This window comes from Littorina saxatilis, linkage group LG2 (assembly GCF_037325665.1).
Source record: "Littorina saxatilis isolate snail1 linkage group LG2, US_GU_Lsax_2.0, whole genome shotgun sequence".
Lineage (NCBI taxonomy): Eukaryota > Metazoa > Mollusca > Gastropoda > Littorinimorpha > Littorinidae > Littorina > Littorina saxatilis.
The window spans coordinates 27,948,516-27,968,515 of record NC_090246.1 but is presented as its reverse complement, the minus strand read 5'-3'; the positions used below and the strand labels follow the sequence as shown (position 1 = coordinate 27,968,515).

The 20,000-nt window shown below is 43.5% G+C and overlaps 1 protein-coding gene across 4 annotated transcripts in view; it reads left to right on the top strand.

Annotated features, from left to right (window-relative positions):
* Positions 1-8,623, top strand: part of LOC138958657 (cadherin-23-like) — a 108,069-nt gene extending 99,446 nt beyond the window's left edge. For all 4 annotated transcript variants that reach the window (XM_070329883.1, XM_070329882.1, XM_070329881.1 and 1 more), the window contains exons 29-30: positions 4,100-4,153; positions 4,660-8,623. In XM_070329883.1, the coding sequence (XP_070185984.1) occupies positions 4,100-4,153; positions 4,660-5,023 (418 nt within the window). In that variant the 3' untranslated portion in view covers positions 5,024-8,623. The remainder of the gene's footprint in view (positions 1-4,099; positions 4,154-4,659) is intronic.
* The last annotated feature ends 11,377 nt before the right edge of the window (positions 8,624-20,000 follow it).

Below are 20,000 nucleotides of genomic sequence, written 5' to 3'. Positions count from 1 at the left end.
CAGGTTCCTGATGCTGCTCAGCCATGGTTTGCCTCAGACCAGTTACGGAAGCGAGCACTTCGTTTCATTCACGCAAGTTTCGCTCTCTCCCGTCGTCATCACAGTCTTTTTGAGACTTACGCTTTGCCGAGTGCACCGCTTCCGGTCACTCCGGAGTTGGCTAATCTCAGGGAAGATGTCTATAGTTTGGACAAAACATTGTGCTTACTCTGAAGGCGCATTACTTGGTTTGGATGAAACGGGAAGATACTCGTTGGAACTTGCGTCTCTTTCAGAGACACTTCTTCCGATCTCTTTCGCGGTCGGTCGCGGGGTCGTTGAATCCTTTCGATTTTCGAAACGACTCTAGCGTGAAAGACGTCCTCATACTCCTGGCCTCTTTGGCTAAGGTTTCAGCCGGACAAATGTCAGTCGCGGCACGGTTGTACGCACATGCGGTTTACACACGCAGGGACGCTTTCTTGTCTGGCTCTAGAATTTGAACTTGAGGAAGTTTTCTCATATGTTTCTTCTTTTCTATCACTTCCTTTGTGGGCAGCGATGCGGCGTTGCTTTCGCTTGCGTCACCCGCTCAAGTAACGCTTCACTCGCTGAGCGATATCCGTAGGCCTAGGTTACACCAAGCCTAAGAACTTAGTTTATTCTTTTCTTCGTACTACGGAACCGCTTCCGGTTGCACCGTACTTGTCGATCATACATCTTTAGGTTCATAGCAAGGAGAAACTGTCTGTTGTCAAGAACAATGATCTCCTGGCTGTGGAAGATCGTGGCCGCACTTCTTTCTATTATCGTCTTGGTACAAGACTTTGATTCGTTCTTTCCCTTGTGCGGTTTCGTACTCACGGGATGCCTTTGTGTTCTGTCGGCACACATATTCAAAGGGTTTAGCTTCGCTGTTCGTCTGGGAAAAGGCCTCGGCCGACAGTATTGTTCTGTCGGTGAGACTTAAATCTCTTCCCTGCTCGAGGGTTTTCTTTGCGAATCCTCCTCTTTGCACGCGGGCTCTTTAACAGAGAGAATCTCACAGCAAAAGGAAAAGCCCACGGCAGGCCTCGGCTTTTCTTATCAGAGAAAAGCGCTAAGCTGGCCTTTCTCAGCTTTGGTCTTCTTCTCGGCGTGGCACGGTGCCAAAAGTTAATACCCACCACTTTATCTCCTCGGGGCGATTTAGCGGTAGGGTTCAGTGGGCAAACAATAGCACGCTTTCTTGCATACTCTTGGCACTTGTCAACTGGAGTATTAGCGTTCGGCCACTCTTCTCTCTGCCTCTGTGTTTTCTCACAGCGGCTGGAGGGGCGATTAGGACTCTCACTTTATTGAGGGAGGCACTGGGGCCCTTCCTGTTGGGTCACTTATATAGATCGTGCCTATGTTTACTTCCACCTTCGGATATACAAAATAGATCGGAAGTGGCTACTTTTTATTTAATTCAGATCTTCGGGGCTCTGGTTTCGTTTTCTAAGCAATCAAATGAAGAGCCGGAACATGTTAGTGTCTTTTCTTGACTGGTTCACAGACACAACCAATCTTTGGATTCTCACACCACTGCTCATACAGGGCGTTCCCGTTGGTTCTCTCTCCACCAGGGAAGCAGTTCTGTCTCTTGTGGAATTCTTTCCCCTTGTCAGGGGATAACATGTGTTGATTCAATCAGACAACACCACAGTGGTCTTTTATCTATAAGCAGGGGGTGGCATCTCGCTCCCTATCACTGCCACAGCGAGCATGCGAGGTTTTGATGTGGTTTTTACCACCACGAAATCTTATTAGCAGGGAGGTACCTTTCTGAGAGGCTCTAGGTCTTGGCAGACTCTAGTCAGCCGGCCAGGAATGTCCACTTGGATTGGACTCTATCTCGCTACACGCTTCTACTCCTTCTGGTGAATTTGGAGAAGCCGCTGGTAGAAGTTTTGCCTCTCGGTACTATCACCTTCTGCTAAATGTTCGGCTCCCCGTTCCCGGATAATACTCTCAATTTTACTTTGAGCGGCCTGTTGGTCGCACATTATGGGCCCACTCAATCTTGGTTGCCAGTCCTTTAGGCTGGCAAGAGGGCGCCGTTTTTGGTTTTTTTTTACACTCGAGCCACACGGGTGTCTACTGTACGGGAATCATTGAGACGCTCAGGGGCTTCTGCCTCAACTCTGGATTTGGTCTAGAGATTTCATAGGGGTTCAGCGTCTTCGTTTTTGTGTCACTTTGACTGGCTTGGAACAATTGGCGTACTATTAACGGAAAGAACTCCACTTCTCTCTGTTCAATGTGGGTGGCGAACCACCTATCCTGGCTTTCCGAATTTTCGCCCACGTCTCTGAATTAAGACTTTATGCGATATCAGTTGCACTGACACAGCTAGGTCGCAAAATTTTTTCACTTGGGTTCTTTTTAGCCAGCGTGATTAAGGGAACCTCCCTTTGGTTTGCTGAAAGCAAATCTCCAGTCCAGGCTTGGGATTCGCTCCCAGTTTCGGAGTTTTTGAGTTCGGATTGTTTAATCCTTGACAAATTAGCCTTGTTATTCTAAATACGGGAAGCCGTCATACTTACTCTAGTAGCTTCTGAGAGAAGTGCGAGTAAGTGCATTTTCTGTCTGGTTTTTGCTTTAGACATCTCTTTGGAGAAAGACTGATCTATAGCGCTTAGGTTTAATTCAACATTTCTGACAAATAAGCAGAAACAGGAGTAATCAGATCCGATAATACAATTCTACCAATTTGCAATATTTTGGCTCTGCTAGAGCCATATTTAACCAATTGTACATTTCGAGTTTAAATATATTTCTGACTCGCTTGACTAGTGGCCCCCTTCATCCCCTCCTTCCTCGTCCTGATATGGCTCTGCGTAGTCGGCTGGACGTTAAGCAACAAATAAACAAACAAACTGATCTGTTTAGATCACCAGAACAAAGGCTTTTGTTTATTTCCATCAACACTTCTAGAGGCAATGATTTAGTGAAGTCAACTTTTAGCTAAATGGACTGCCACATTGATTAGGCATGCCTACAGTGGTGGCAGGGAAAAGGGGGGGGGGGGGCAGTCAGTCCTCCCTTTTCAGGCAGCACGGGCTCAAGAGGTCAGAGTGTATAGGCCTCTTCTTTGTCTGTTCTCAAGTCTGAGAGACTTACATAAGTCATGAATGCAGCTTATTGACCGTTCAAGGACGTAGTCATGAGTTTTCTATCGGCGGGGTATTTTAAGTACCCGCTGTTTTAATACACATCTACTAGACATCTTCTGCAGAAGATGTCTTTTTATGTGTTCCTGGGAACGTATCTGGTGCTCGGCAGAACAGTAATTTCGGTTTGCCAGCTATTGTAGCTACAGGCCAGATACTTGCAAGATGTTAACTATGAGTTCATTTGCCCACCACCTAAATTAGCAATCTGCTATCTATGTGAGTTGCGTAAGAATATGTAATTTAATATAAAATTTCAAAAATAAATTTTGATTTAATTAATATACTTACCAACTCACATATTGGATTCCCTCCCAGCCTGCCCCGCAAATTTTTTAAGGGGTTATATGTTTCAATACGGAATGAGTTTCACCGGTATACATCCTGCGCAGGCGCAGTACACCGGTAGTGTAAATAATCACCAAGGACCATGCCTTATATGGCATACGGTTTTTGTTTCAGAGTTATTTCCCCACGTTGCCATGTAAGAGTGCTTCCATGTCTTATCACAAAACGAAGTTTTTGCTTAGGGTTTCCCTAAAAATGAACAGATCACTTCAGTAGGAGTGAGTTTCTAACATAGGCGGCTGTCGAGTCACGCGTGATAGGTCACGTGACGGTATGACCTCGACTCTTGTATAGCTTGGGTTATAGGTCAATGCCGTTCTTTTTTAGGGGGTTGCTTCCCCTTTGGGGTGAAGCGTAGTTCAGTGTCCTAGCACTTTAACTGAAGTTAATGCTATCTATGTGAGTTGGTAAGTATATTAATTAAATCAAAATTTATTTTTGAAATTTTATATTTTCTAAGGCACCCGGACTTTTTTCTGTGATCATACAGATGGCCATTATCATTATCGTTGTACAGCCACTTCTGATGATTTTATGGTCATGGAAAAACAATCCCGAATACATTTCTATGTTTTCAGAGAGAATCCTTTGTATGGCAAAGATGTGAAACCAGGCGATCCGGAAAGACATGGGTAAGTATCATTCCTGAATTGCACAATCAACGCCGTTCTAAACAAAGGACAGTAGACTAATTTGACACTGCTATGCATTTAACATTCCATTATCACATCAAACATGTGCACATCCTTCAGTAACAACGTTAATAACCACGTTTTACGGAAACTCAAACGTCGCGCGAACTTGTTTAATTTTTAAATCAACAAAGCCTTGCAACACCACAGGCCTCGAGCTCGAACTTATTTTCAAGATGCGGATGGCGTTTGACATAGAATTAACTCATCTTTTAAGTTATTTGTTTTTCTTGTTTTGTATTTTTTTTTTAATCGAGCGGAAGAATGTGATAAGAGTAAGGATAAGATTCATATAGTCATGTGAGGTTAGCCTCATGGAAACACTTGATGCTTACATATTTGGACCATTGATGGTAGCTCTCACTATAAGGTCCAAACGAACAGTAAATACCACAAGAAATGTCGAACGACTTTCACTACATTCTTAAAACTAAATTTTCCCGCAGGGACAACGACTCACTGGACGACAACGCGGTGGGCGGACTGAAGGCCTCTCAAGGCGGTAAGGACAAGGAAGAGGAACAAGAGATGTACCTGGAACTCTACGACGAGGGCAACGAATCCGGCATGCACATTAACCACCTGGCCATGGTGCTGCAGGAGTATGAGCGAGACAACGTGGATGGAGGCGAGGAGGGGGGACCGGGAGGAGGCTACTCCAACTCGGCGTTCGTGATGCCCGAAGGTGGGCCCGACAAGTGGAGGTCCTCGCTGAACGGTCACGTCAAGTCGGACAGCGGCTTCAACGAGCATGACGATCCTTACGAGAGCGCTGGCGGCATGCGCAACCTGCAGTACTCTGACATCTGATCGGCTGTGTCTGGACGGTGAAGTGACCCGCCTGCCCAACGAGGGTCGATTTACCGGATCAACGCCGACCTTAACCCACATGGTGAAACTTCCAAACTAAGGCTTTCTCACCGAAACTTTTTCTCTCATTACCGTGCGCGCGTGTATCTTGATGATTTTAGCCGTGTTAAACAAAAAAAAAAATAGGTGTGGTTACGGTAACATAGCCAAAAAAAATAGGGTAGGAAGGTAGGCAATCACTTTTTTTTTTTACTTTTTTTTTCTAATGTGTGATAAAAAGTTATAGGGTCGGCCCAAAAAAATAGGGTAGGTCGGGTTACCGTAACCACACCTATTTTTTGTTAGGCCTTATGAGCGGTGAAAATCCAACGTTGCTTTTGGAGGAGGGAAAGACATTGGCTATATGTCGTAACATTGTCCTAAAGAAACTATTTTAAGAGAAAAACATTGACCATGCCTTACGTGCAAGGAATGGCCTTTTCCCACGTGATCATCTGACTGTGACTGTCCGTCGAAGAGTATAATACTCTTCTGACTGTAACTGTGTTGTGACTGTGACTGAGTTGTGATGCTTGAGCACTTGATTGTTGTCTAAGTATTTCCGAGATAGTGGCATACGACTTCGGTCATGCAGTCGTGACTGTCTGCTGAAAGTACACCTTTCTGCTTTTGACTGTGTTGTGTGCGATATGAATATGATAATGCACAACAACGCACAAGGACTGGCCATCCTACATGAGTCATCTGGTCATCGCTGTCTGCTGAAGAGTATACCCTTTTGATTTTGACTGTGTTAAATGAAAACTGGACATTTGATCGTTCCTCACTTGTGAGGACTGCTTGACAATTCTGAACCTCATTGCTCGTGTAGTGAGGAATGGAAATCGCATCACTGATCAAGCTGTAAAGCCATCGTGCCACGGACCATTAACCTCAATTAAGTTGAAAACTGACGATCATCCCATTGATTTTACATTTTCCAGTTACGTATGTATCCTACAACTTCCGTTGTGAAAAATGACTATTTAATTCACGTCTGATCAGTTTATGATTTTGCTGCAAACAGTGAATCTGTGAGTGACTAAGCTGTTTCCATATATGCTGTCAAACGACGTACCGTCCCGTTCCGGTGAGGAATGATGTACAAACAAAGAAGCGTTGTAGAAGCTAAACGTTTTGTTCGCATAAATTTATAATGTCTCAACTGACCTTCCTTTTTCATGACTTTATCACGGAGAGACATTTTGTTATTCGCCTCATAAAACTGGGCCGAAACAAACGTGCTTGTTAGCATGGGATTGTAGCAGTTTTATAAACATAGTGCAAAAAGGCCATCTAATCTTGCTGCCTTGAGAAAAATTACCCCAAAAGCAGACGTGGGTTTGGACGAACGCACTGCGAACTTGCCCGGAATAAGTGTTTGATAATCAGTTAATGGAACTGACACCGGACAAGACTCTCAGAAAGACAGCATTTCATGTCATACTAAACAGGGCGGGTCTTGTTACAAGAAAGAAGGTTTTATATCTGCATTTCAAAATTACGCCGCGCAGGAGTACATGCATTCGTTTTTGTTTGAGACATGTCAGAGAAACATATCTCTGCATACCACAGATAACAGATGACCATACTCATGAAGGAATTACTTCTTTTTTTTTCTTCTTTTTTTTTTGGGGGGGGGGGGGGGGCTTATTTATGTTCATGATCATATATTATTAAAAGTGGGCTTCCGCTGTTTTGCATGAAAAGCGATAATTGTAACTCTTCATTAATTTGTACATAAATAAACTGTAGCCAAGAATTTATGCGATGGTGTGCAGTTCGATTGTTCCATTGTGTGTGTTACATTGTCTGCGTCTCACTGGAAGTCTGCGTAGCGAGACTGTTAGGGGGGGGGGGGGGGGGGGAGTATTGCACATGGACGTGTTTCGGTGATTGATTACCTAGTCAACACTTCATATTGACGATCACTTCAGGAAAATAAATGGACCGTTCTGTTGGCATTTGGATAATTTTGTTGATGCCTTGGAAAAGAGTTTCAGACGAGTTTTCTCAAGTGTTACCATGTGTTAATAATATGAATTCCCAGAAGTCGTGACTCTTTGAGATTATATGATTGATGCATTTCAAAGAATGAGGAACATGTTTATGAATATAACGCCAATGCTTGGAGAACCACATAATATTTTATATCAACCAATATAATTATTTTGTATTTTACTTGTTTGAAATCTAAGTAATTATTGTAATTGTTGTAATTTGATTAAACAAATTATTATCTGTACATACAATTCCTCATGTATAACCGCACGATACATATTCCATTTGTGTTTTCACATCTTTATGCCTCCCCCTGTGTTCCCGTCATTCAGTTTATTCGACCCGTCGCGACATAACCTTCGTGGTTGAAAACGACGTTAAACACCAATTAAAGAAAGAAAGAAGTTTATTCGACTGTACATCGGATGGCTCAGAATGTGAGCGGTTATATTCTCCTGTGTTGATAATCAGTTAAACTGAATAGTTCACATTGCATTTGTTAATCAGGTCAGCTTTACAGTTTACATGGGATTTTAGTGTACTATTCTTAGTGCTACTACGCCTTTCTCTCTTATAGAACCGCCCAGGCCTTTACCCAGCATAAGAGCATCATTCAACCCGAACACATAACCAAAAATCTACAGCCTGCAGAGTGCGATTTTGTTTTCCCGAAGTTAACTTTGCAAGTGACCCCTATGGCAATATTGACAGGAATCATCCAGGCTGTTGATTTTTCATATGTGTCTCCGTGGAAGGACGTTCTAATCCCGCGTAAAAGCCGGGTCAGATTAGTGTTGGTGTACATAGTCGTTTACCGGAGAAGAAATGATTTGTTCAAAGAAAATACTTATTAAGGATCCGCATTTTTTTGCCTTTGTTATTTAACCAAATGTTTTATATTTAAAACGTGTACGCGAAAAACTTGTTTGAAATTTGTGTCTTCATTTTTGTTACGATGGCCATAGTGTCTTTTAAACGTCCTTGCTGGCTGGCTACATATAATTATGCATACGTCCATAATCACGAAAACTACATTGACTGATTGCTTTGTCTAGTTTCTGAACTACATCATGAAATTTAATGAAGTAAAGATTGTCGACTTTATTCGTCAATGTTTACGTCTATTATTTGTGCTAGTATGCAATACTCAAACAATGTCAACGCTTTTAACTGTCATGTTATGTTTGTTTTTTTGGGTTTTTACTTGACGAATAGTGGTCTGAATTCAGAAGGTGGGTATGACGTTATTAGCTTGCATAGCAGTTGGTTATTTACTTGACATGTATGGGGGGGGGGGGGGGATACATAGAAAAAGATTTCACTCCAGCTATCAAACTCCTGGCAATAGTTCACATCTGTCTCTGATTGGCTCATTTGTTATTTTTAAATTCGCGTTTTTTGAAGAAACAAAATCATATCAGCAGACCGACACTTTGGTATTTCTTCCACACTTTAGTCAAAGTTCAAAATCTATGAATCTGCTGAGCACAGAAACAAATTGAAACTGCGTAAGAGCTAAGATGTGAATCAGAGATTATATAAATAAAATTAATACATGTATTGTGCTTTGTTTGTGTGGTTTGCATATCTGTCTCCTTTACTGTCGTGATATGGTCGTTGGTGGTAGAGGTTGCGATGGAGGTGGTGGTGTGGTTATGAGGTGGCGGTGGCGCATACACTAAAAGCATCACACACACACGCACACACACACACACACACACACACACACACACACACACGTGCGCGCGCGCGCACACACACACACACGTGCGCGCGCGCACACACACACACACCCGCACGCGCACCCACACATACACACACACACCAGGGCCGGACTAGGTAAGTACTAGGAGGGGGGTTATAGATGGGAGTCCAAGGGGCGAAGCCCCTTGGTGGGGGTCCAGGGGGCGAAGCCCCCTTGGTGGGGGTTGCAAGGGGGCTTTGCCCCCTTGAAGCTGAAAGTTTTTTTGATGTTTCTGGAGGGAAAGGAAGCCTCTCCTTGAACGAAAAAGGTTAAAAAAAAAATTGGAGGGGGTGAGAGGTGCGATTTCTTCTCGGATTTCATGATGATCCAGATGCAACCCCCCCCCCTCCCTCCCCCACCCAAAAAAAAGAGTTTGGGAGGTACATGCTTAAGCCAGGGGGGGGGATTGCGCAACCCCTGTAACCGCCCCCCCTAGTCCGGCCCTGACACAGTCACACACACAGTCACACACACACACACACACACACACACACACATTCGGAACCCAGACCTGGTCTTTTTATCGATAATTCCACGGCATGAAAACAACACTGACTCCTAACCTAGACAGACTCTATTCACCTTTGCCAAAACCTGTGTTCGCTTAAAGTGGCCCGTGGAAGACTAAACATCAGTTGCCACTTAGTCAAAAAAAGACAAATGCCAAGCTCTCTTGATTGTTGATGCGTCTCCATGCCAACGCCTCCTTTCTCTCGCAGAGAGCTTCCGACGTGTACCCCAGAGCAAGCAGAATGTATGGCAGATGTAAAGAAAGGGCGAATGGCCGATTACAGTACTCAGCGATACCCGTTCTTTGAGATAGCATGCATCTCTTGTGTGTTGTAGCCTAACATGGGGGTAAGATATGCTCCGTTTCATTGATAATGTATCAATTGACGGTATTGATACTGGGCCCATTGGTAATGTTCTGACACGCACATCCACCCAAACTTGATTCTTTTGGGTAGTTGGGAGGGATAAGGAGAAGAGGAGGACGAGAGGGTCTCCCATGGAGAAAATGAATAACAACTAAAAGAAGAAAGAGAAGGACGTTGGACGTTAAAAATCCTATCCTATGCCAACAGACTTTAACTGGGGTGAAATACGAGTCCAAATGGATGTATAACCCCACAATGCCAGATGCCAGGCGGAGCAGCCACTAGATTGCCAATTTTAAAGTCTTAGGTATGACCCGGCCGGGGTTCGAACCCACGACCTCCCGATCACGGGGCGGACGCCTTACCACTAGGCCAACCGTGACGGTAGAGAGAGAGAGAGAGAGAGAGAGAGAGAGACTTCGAAATCCGGCCCATAACAAGACCGGTGACACATAATACAAACTAAAACATGTTTAAAACAAGCAGAAACAGTTGTCATTTCTTATTAGTTATTTTCATTTGTAAAAGATAACAATTGAGACATTTTAAACATGAATGAATTCCGATAATACTGTTATACTTGTAACCGAGAGCCGAAACACTACGATCACCTCGGGAAGCGAAGTGCAATCAAACAGGATTGAAAATGTTAGGGCTAATTTCTTAGCCCTATAAAAACTTATGTAAATCCGAAGGTTTCCATGAACATACAGACAATCGGAAACCACCAGACCCCATCACAAACAGACTTCTACAATCCACTGGTGTTGACTTTTAAAGGCCAACAACTCGGGTGCAGAGTCTGCTGTGAAAGGAGCGGTAGCCTCCCCTGTCACAATCGCCCCCGTTTGAAATTAACTTCGTCCCTGAAGGCCCGTCCAGACACTCCCGGCCGACCCTGTCCACATTTGACTTATGCTCAAAACGGCCCACGTGGGAGCGCTGCAGCGTGCTATGATCGCGAAGCGTTATTTGCAGAAGAATAGCGCGTGTTCTAATTTCTATGACACAGACATAGAACGACGGAAATTTGACCAATCAGAGCAAACCAGAGCGATGACGTCAGCCGCTCGCGGCGCAGCAGTCGAATGCAACTGAGCCTTCTTGTCAGCTGACCCGCTCCACTGATACCGCGTTGTGAAAAGAATCGTCGATGTGTGGCCACTCGGCAAATCCCGCGTGACGCACAAAACGGCCTGCGGCGCATAGAGCGTAAAACGGCGGCCAAGTCTGGACAGGGCTTAAGTTCCGAACCGGGGGACCACTGTCCATCCCAAGTTCGCAGAATGGGAACAGCACGAAAATGTTCAGTGGTCATATTATGCCTTTACTTGAACATATCATGCCGAGTCCCATCCATGCTCGCAAGCGCCAGATGTAACCGAGTGCCGAAACACTACGATCACCTCGGGAAGCGAAGTGCAATCAAACAGGATTGAAAATGTTAGGGCTAATTTCTTAGCCCTATAAAAACTGTTATGCAAACCAGCAGGTTTCCATGAACATACAGACAATCGGAAACCACCAGACCCCATCACAAACAGACTTCTACAATCCACTGGTGTTGACTTTTAAAGGCCAACAACTCGGGTGCAGAGTCTGCTGTGAAAGGAGCGGTAGCCTCCCCTGTCACATACTGAAGAAGGACAGAGACAGAGTGACACACACACAGACACACATGTTGACAGACACACAGATAGACAGATAAATCTCACTATATAGACGGGCAGAGACGTAGAGTTCCTGCGAGAGATTCTGTGCGTGGCCATTGGGGGGGACTTACGTGTGCTTTCAGTTTACAGCGAGGCTTCAACACTAGAGGTCAACAACAATGACTGTCTTAATGGGATGCGGCATGTCTGGTCGGGGTAATGGTGTCATTGTATAGGCTGATATTTGCACTGACACGCAAAGACATTGATTCCTGGGGCAGATCGCGAGATGGGGTTGTAAAGGTAGGGGTGGAGGGGGAGGGTGGGAGTGGGCCGGGGGGGGGGGGGGGAGCTTAGACGGATGGTCGGGAAAGGGACAGGATCAAAACCACAGACTTTAAAGGAGTACCTTTTTTATGTGGATCAAGACGGGCATACTGAAACGAGGAATACAGGGGTAGTTTAGTCTGAATCGCTCTACACACACACACACACACACACACACACACACACACACACACACACACACACACACATACACACACACATACACCACGACCCTCGTCTCGATTCCCCCCTCTATGTAAAAACATTTAGTCATAACTTGACTAAATGTAAAAAGACAGTCACAATGTTATACACGTTCTTTTTGGTTATATCAGCTTATTCCTTAAAGCCCATTGTCCTCAAACAGCGATCTGAAACGTTTTGATTCTGCTTTGTCCCTGACACACATTGTTGCAACGATTCACCCTGGAATTGAAATAGCGCACATTCTTCACACTTGTTGTGAAACCTGAAGAAAACTAGCGTTTCAAAATCGACGCCTTGTCCGAGGCAGAACTCTCTTTAATCGCTGAGTCTGTTCTTTTGCTGTACTAACGAAACAAACAGCACATTTTTTTTAATGTTCTATATGATACAATCATCATTTAGCTTAATTAGCGAGATGTTACTAAAGTTTGTGCGAATGGAAACACTTTTGCAGGCGGACACTGTCACTTTCATTTCTAAATGTTGCATTGGAAAGGTTACGACGTGAAACAGACAATACGCTACACAGATATCTTTCAGATGACTACTCACAGCTGCTGTTTCATAGCCGTAAAACCAGTTTGCTCCCAGTAACGATTTTACGCTAGAGAAATAAAATCGATGCTTCACCGCTGTCTTCATGAAAGGTAGGGAAAGGGCTGAATGTGTCTGGCGGCCAATGGAACACACACTGAAAAAAATGTCATGGTAATAATGTATTATTGATTACAGCCAAGGAATGTGCTGAACCGTTGTTGGGTCGATGCACCTTTTGAACGACACGCCTAGTTTAATTCTTCTGTTTTTGTCGAGTGCTATAATAAGAAATGATCGTCTCAAAATAAGTATCCACCTATCCGTCTGTATGTACAATAAAATACATAAATACATATAATAATAAATATAACGATACAAATAACATTTAAAATAAAATAAAGTAGGTTCTAATGTCAAAAGAAAATATGTGATGTCCCCCCCAAAAAAGCCAATTTTGTAACGTTTCAGCAATAATCTACACATGTAAAAAAAATTTTTAAAAATCCTTCGCTTTTGCTAACTTAGCCATATCGACACAGAAGTGTTCGATTTCACAATAGTAACCTCTCTGGTTTTAGATTCAAACTCCAAACATGCTATTCATTTTAGGAAGAAGTGCTGAAACTGTAAGAAAAGGGACAAGGAGACAAACTTGCAGGAACTAAACACCCGGCCGTCGACAACTTATTGACACTAAATGATCATTGTTATTGTGCAACGTGCTTTATGAATGCTGCATCATTGTTAAAGAGAACGGAATTTCCTTTGGCGGGCGGACAATGCCAATTAAAAGACACAGCCCTTCCAGTGAAAAAAGTTCTGCTCCATATCTCAGACCCACAGGAGCTTGTATCCAATCGCCAGTCGATCATTATTTACTTCTTATTTCCTAGAGTCTCATTACTACTAATAATAAATAGTAGTAGTAGTAAGGGTAAGCATGCAGCAGTAAATAATATGCACGCAGGAGTAAATAATGATCGACCGGCGGTTGGATACAAGCTCCTGTGCTCAGACCTGCCCATGCTCATGTTTTTTTTTTAGTTTTGAGTATTGTTTGCATGGAGTTCGGTATTAATTTTGCTTGTATGGTTTTGCTTGTATGACTTTGTTTTGTCTTTACCCTGTTTGCTTGGTCTTGCGTGCTTGGAGTGTGTTAAGCTTTTGTGTTTGCTTGCATGGAGTATGCTGAGTATGCTATGTTATGTAGATTGTGGGTCTTGTTCATTGTGTATGGTTTTATCAACTGTGTGAATGGTGCTATACTGAATGAAAGAGTGTGACATGAAGTTCTTGTACATCATTGTAAAGAGTGTGAATGACGTTTTAGTTTAGATGTCAAGCGCTTAGAGCAAGCCTTTTTAACGAAAGTTTTTGATTTAGCGCTATATAAATGTTCTTATTATTATTATTATTATTATCATTAGTTATGTTAATTCTAGTTATTGTAAAGCGCATTGAGCATATACATGATTATGCGCTATAGCAAATGTCCATTATTATTATTATTATTATTACGTGTGAAAAAAACACTGGTGGCTTTAAAGAAACTTATTCATACCAAATCCAAAAACTATAATACTAATAATCATTATAATCTTTCATATAATCATATAATCATTCATTCGCTGGCGGCTTCGTGACAGGCGGAAGAAAAAATCAGCCAGATAAGTTTTCGTTATTGTTTGTCTGTGCACTGAAAAGGCCGTTGGGTCGATATATTTTGTGAATGTATTGTTTTGTCAATAACAAACGTTCCAATTGCAACAACCTACCTTTCTTGATTTTTGGATTCATTTATTCATACCAAAACAAATCAACTCTGCACATGAATCAATCAGCATGTTGAATGGGGTGTTGCAGGTAGCTCTGTTTCCTCCTTGGGGATGAAGCTACCAGGGGAAGGGATTGTGTTGGAGGTGCGGGTAGAGGGGTAGCCCTCCCGGTGCTCCCCCTTGGACCTCCCTAGTCTAGGACCCTGGGTCTTCGCGAGGTGGCCATTGTGGCGTAATCCCTCCGGACTAGCATAACGTTTCCCTATCCCAAGACCGACCGTGCGTGGTCTATGACCACATCCTATACGAGGTGACCCTATCAACTAAGCAGCGCAAGCCCCTAGGCGAAACACGGCGGATCTAGAGGAGAGAACCTCGATAAAAAATTTGAGCTGCCATGAAGACGGAGCATGTTGGCTGAGGACAGCGGGCAGACCTTCTGTGCCGACACCCATCTACAGGAGAAAACCAGGCATGCACGCATCAAACCCAACATGGCCATACTATGGCCGGGAACGTAGAAGAAGAAGAAGAGCATGTTGAATGTTGGTAGGTGTCCAAGAGGAGGGATAGCCTAGCCCGATCTGAGATAGTTCTTCTTCGTCTTCGTGCATGTGCTGAAACTCCCACGTTCACTCGTGTTTTTTGCACCAGTGGGTTATATATAACGTGTTTGACCGCGTTTACCCCGCCATTCAGGCAGCCATACGCCGCTTTCGGGGAAGTCTGAGATAGTGAGTCGAACGTTCACACGGGAAAGACTGTACCTTTAATAAACCACATCGTGCGCAATCAATCCACGGTATTATAGTGCCATAGATCTCTGCAACCCGTAGACCCTGCCTCGTTTGTCACAACATTTGTTATGTTATATATGTTATATGAAGTCTTATATCGCGCGCGTATCTCCAGACTCGGACTCAGGGCGCAGGGATCTATTTATGCCGTGTGAGATGGAATTTTTTTTACACAATACATCACGCATTCACATCGACCAGCAGATCGCAGCCATTTCGGCGCATATCCTACTTTTCACGGCCTATTATTCCAAGTCACACGGGTATTTTGGTGGACATTTTTTATCTATGCCTATACAATTTTGCCAGGAAAGACCCTTTTGTCAATCGTGGGATCTTTAACGTGCACACCCCAATGTAGTGTACACGAAGGGACCTCGGTTTTTCTTCTCATCCGAAAGACTCGCACTTGAACCCACCACCTAGGTTAGGAAAGGGGGGAGAAAATTGCTAACGCCCTGACCCAGGGTCGAACTCTCAACCTCTCGCTTCCGAGCGCAAGTGCGTTACCCCTCGGCCACCCAGTCCTTTTTACATTTAGTCAAGTTTTGACTAAATGTTTTAACGTAGAGGGGGAATCGAGACGAGGGTCGTGGTGTATGTGTGTGTGTGTGTGTGTGTGTGTGTCTGTCTGTCTGTCTGTGTGTCTGTCTGTGCGCGTGTGTGTAGAGCGATTCAGACCAAACTACTGGACCGATCTTTATGAAATTTGACATGAGAGTTCCTGGGAATGATATCCCCAGACGTTTTTTTCTTTTATTCGATAAATACCTTTGATGGCGTCATATCCGGCTTTTTGTAAAAGTTGAGGCGGCACTGTCACACCCTCATTTTTCAATCAAATTGATTGAAATTTTGGCCAAGCAATCTTCGACGAAGGCCGGACTTCGGTATTGCATTTCAGCTTGGTGGCTTAAAAATTCATTTATGACTTTGGTCATTAAAAATCTGAAAATTGTAAAAAAAACTAAAATTGTTTTTAAAACGATCCCAATTTACGTTCATCTTATTCTTCATAATTTTCTGATTCCAAAAACATATAAATATGTTATATTCGGATTAAAAACAAGCTCTGAAAATTAAAAATATAAAAATTATTATTAAAATAAGATTTCCGAAATCGATTTAAAAACAATTTCATCTTATTCCTTGTGGGTTCCTGATTCCAAAAACATATAGATGTGATATGTTTGGATTAAAAACACGCTCAGAAAGTTAAAAAGAATAGAGATAAAGAAAAGCGTGCTATCCTTCTCAGCGCAACTACTACCCCGCTCTTCTTGTCAATTTCACTGCCTTTGCATCGAGCGGTGGACTGACGATGCTACGAGTATATATACGCTCTTGCTGTAAAAATGCAGTGAGTTCAGTTTCATTCTGTTAGTTCGACAGCTTGACTAAATGTTGTAATTTCGCCTTACGAGACTTGTTTAGTCATCCTGCTACCGTCCTGGATTCCCACAGAGACCGATCTGCCCATTAAAGGCGCATTAAATTAAGTCACTTGGCCTGCGAAAATGAATATCCAATAACCTGCTCACGTCGCAAATTGCAGGTCACGTATCCAATGCCTTTCTGGTGGCCTCGAAGATTAGATTCGCGTGTGTCGTAAAAACCCATCAATCACTTAGACATGTTAAGAGACGTTTTCTGCCCGTAGAAGTTCACATTTAGCACAGCCTTTTTTGTCTATCCGTCTGTCCGTCTCCCTGTGTCCGTCCGTCCGTCCGTCCGTCCGTCCGTCCGTCCGTCCGTCCGCTCTCCCGCCCGCAAGCCAACCAGCACGTCAGCTTAATCCATCTTTCCATCTATCTGTCTGTCTGTATGCCAGTGTGTCTGTGTGTCTGTTCATTTGCCAGCCCAACAAACCGCCTTTCAATCTATCTATCTTTCTATTTGTCCATCTATCTATCCATCTATCCATCCATCTATCCGTCCATCCTTTTAACTAACTATCTATCTATCTATCTACCTATCTATCTATCCATTCATATATCCGTCCATCCTTCTATCTATATATTCTATCTATCTATCTATCTATCTACCTACCTATCTATCTATCTATCTATCTAAACCTTGTGTTTACTCACTAATGTACAATTACTCCTAATCCCTGAAACATGGCGTGCAAAAAAAAAAAAAAAAAAAAAAATATGGGTAGCGCCGTATATTGTATGGCAGCTCGCTTTCCCCAGGGAGAAAGCAGCCCGAATTTCCATGAGGGTCACCTCACTGGACTATAAATCTTATCCAATCCAATCCAATCCAATCCAATGAACATTTGTGTCTTCCGAGCGAGTTATGGGCTCAACAGCTTGTGATGACACACGGAGGGTGAGGGGTGGGGGTGGTACGAGGTGGAAGAAAAAAATAGGGGAAACATGACAAAGCCAGCACCCCGCAACGCGGCTTGAAGTGGAACACATTCCGTTATCGCATTGTTACATCCCAGAAGCTTATTTGTTTCACAAAGGCAGTAAAAACATGCTTGTATAGAGCTGCGATGGGGGAAATGGGATAAGTACTACCCGGCAGCCGGTAGACAGGCAAGCTATCGAAGCCGAACCAAAGGTAAGTAAGTGGCTAACTTTGATCTGCTGTCGATAAAAAGCAGTCCAAGTAGTGGTCTTTTGTCTGTACCCAAAGGCCTCTCGCGAAAATGAGCAAATTGCACTGCTTTCAGGCCACGGGTGATTGAAAAAGCAGCACAATTAAAGCGTAAACAAAGACTGATAGACTACATAGAGAATGCGCAGTCTCCAAAGACTAATTTTGGTATTCTCACAGAAGTCATCAGCACCAGGAAGTCGTGTTCCCAGACAGTAAATTCGCAGATTTGTCAGAGACCGAGTTTGTCTTGGCGCCATGCAGTGGTGAGGAAGACGGCCGAAATAGAGCAGCGTGATTCACACTAAAGGTATAGAGAAAGAGGGAGGGAAACGAGGAGCAAAAGCACAGGGGAGCAGAGGAAAGCCAATACTTCCAATCACACTTGACTGGCTGCTTCTCTGACTCGCAAGTGTAAAGGGGGAAAAACACGCATAGACTGGGGAAAACACGCGCGCCGTTCTGATTTTAGTCAGTGACTGATGAAAATCTGGTCGTCCAATATCGTTTGAGTTGCCGTGACCGATGTGAAGCCACAGGGATTTACCATACCTGGGATTAATGAGGTGTTTGTCTAATGTACAATTCTGCTTTACCGTGAAGTGTAAACCAGTGACAGAGGTTCGAAGAGACAAAACAAGACAAACACTGAACAAAACGACCTCGAGTCATACAGCTTCAAGTTGTTTTCTCAAAACAGCTGGTTCGAACACTCGCGGAGAGGCTGAACGTTTCACACGGAAGAGTAACTAGCTCTGTGCACGGGCAGTTCTTCAGTTCTGAAACCAACGGCAGTGCTGGAATTGATTTTCCAAACAACCTCTGGATTTGGAGAGAAAAATAATTCACCAGGACATCACTGCCGCCGAGTTGACGATAACTGATTGGTTGATGGAACAGCCGATTTCTCAGCATCACGGCAGAAACAGTGTCCAATCGAAACTGTGTTTAACCTTGCCCCAACAGATTGTAGAGCGGGTCTTGAGTCAGAAAAAAACACGGATTGAGAATATCTTCAGAAAAACAGCGAAGAGCAAACACTGACCGTTGGTCCCGTTTCTAGCACAGAAGCAGAAAATCGAAGCCTTGGTTTTGCAGCCCCGATTACAGTGCACACGGACGAGAAATCGCCGACAACAGTACAGAAAGGGCGACTACCCCTTGCACGTGGCAACCGTCATTGCATGCTGTGTCGAGAGGTGAGTCAGTCAAGCAACATAGAACACGACACATAATTCCTAAAGACGCTAGGATATGGTTAGAGATAAAAAATAAAAAAAATTTAAAATTAAAAAAACTCAAAAAGAACAGATAGATGGTATCTGCCTGTCACAAATAAACGTCCGGAGTTGCAAAGCGAAAGCCAAGGGAAACTGGTATGCCAGATTTCATCCTTTCTGTTGCCGGCAGTTTCTAGTGCCTATGCCAACACTGACAACCACGTACGTGGCATTTAGCCGTGTTGGCATAACACTGAGATACATACAAACCCTACCAAGTTGAGCTAAACATTGCGCCAACTGCCGTAACTGAAATTTCTCTGACATGTTAACACTTTAGCTCGAGTCATTCATAAATGAACAAGCAGCTTTGGTTTTGAGTCATAAGTTGTACGCCGCGCCAATGAATTGGTCGATCATCAAGATAATTTAACTTGTCAATGTCAGATCGCCACCTCCCTCACGGCGAGTGTGAATCATGAAGCGTTGTTTTCAGTGTTCAATGACTTGCCCGGGCTTAAATTAACAGCCCCAATCATCTTGGCAGGTGTGTTCTCTGCCCTAGCCTTGCTCCTCCACGTTTATACACTTGCTGTTTCAATTCTCCGTTTTCAATGTAACTAATTTGTAGCAGTTCCTCAGTTGTGGCAGATGTTTATGTCGTTAATGCTTTGCATGATTAATTAATTAATCAATTAGTGAGTTCATAGTTGTTATTGTCAAGTGACCGCTGTACAAAGGCGCCTCTTGATCTTTAATAATAATTAATGAGTCAGTGAGGTTAAGGTTGTGTGTGTGTGTGTGTGTGTGTGTGTGTGTGTGTGTGTGTGTGATTGTGTGTGTGTGTGAGGTGTGAGGTCTGTGTGTGTGTGTATGTGTGTGTGTGTGTGTGTGTGTGTGTGTGTGTGTGTGTGTGTGTGTCAGTGTGTGTCAGTGTGTGTCAGTGTGTAAACGTGCGCCGTACTGCGTGCATGGGTCGTGCGTATGAGTGTCTGTCTCTGTCTGTATTCTGTGTGCTGGTGTGTAGTTTTCAGCAACGTTAGGTTTGATGACATTTTTTTTAAAGCATATATTATTGTAAATCATAGTTTAAACTACATCATAAGAACGATATGGTAATAAATATTATACAAACACTCGCAAGTAAACTCTTTATCAAACCGATTTATTCGTGACAATTAGATGTTGTGACA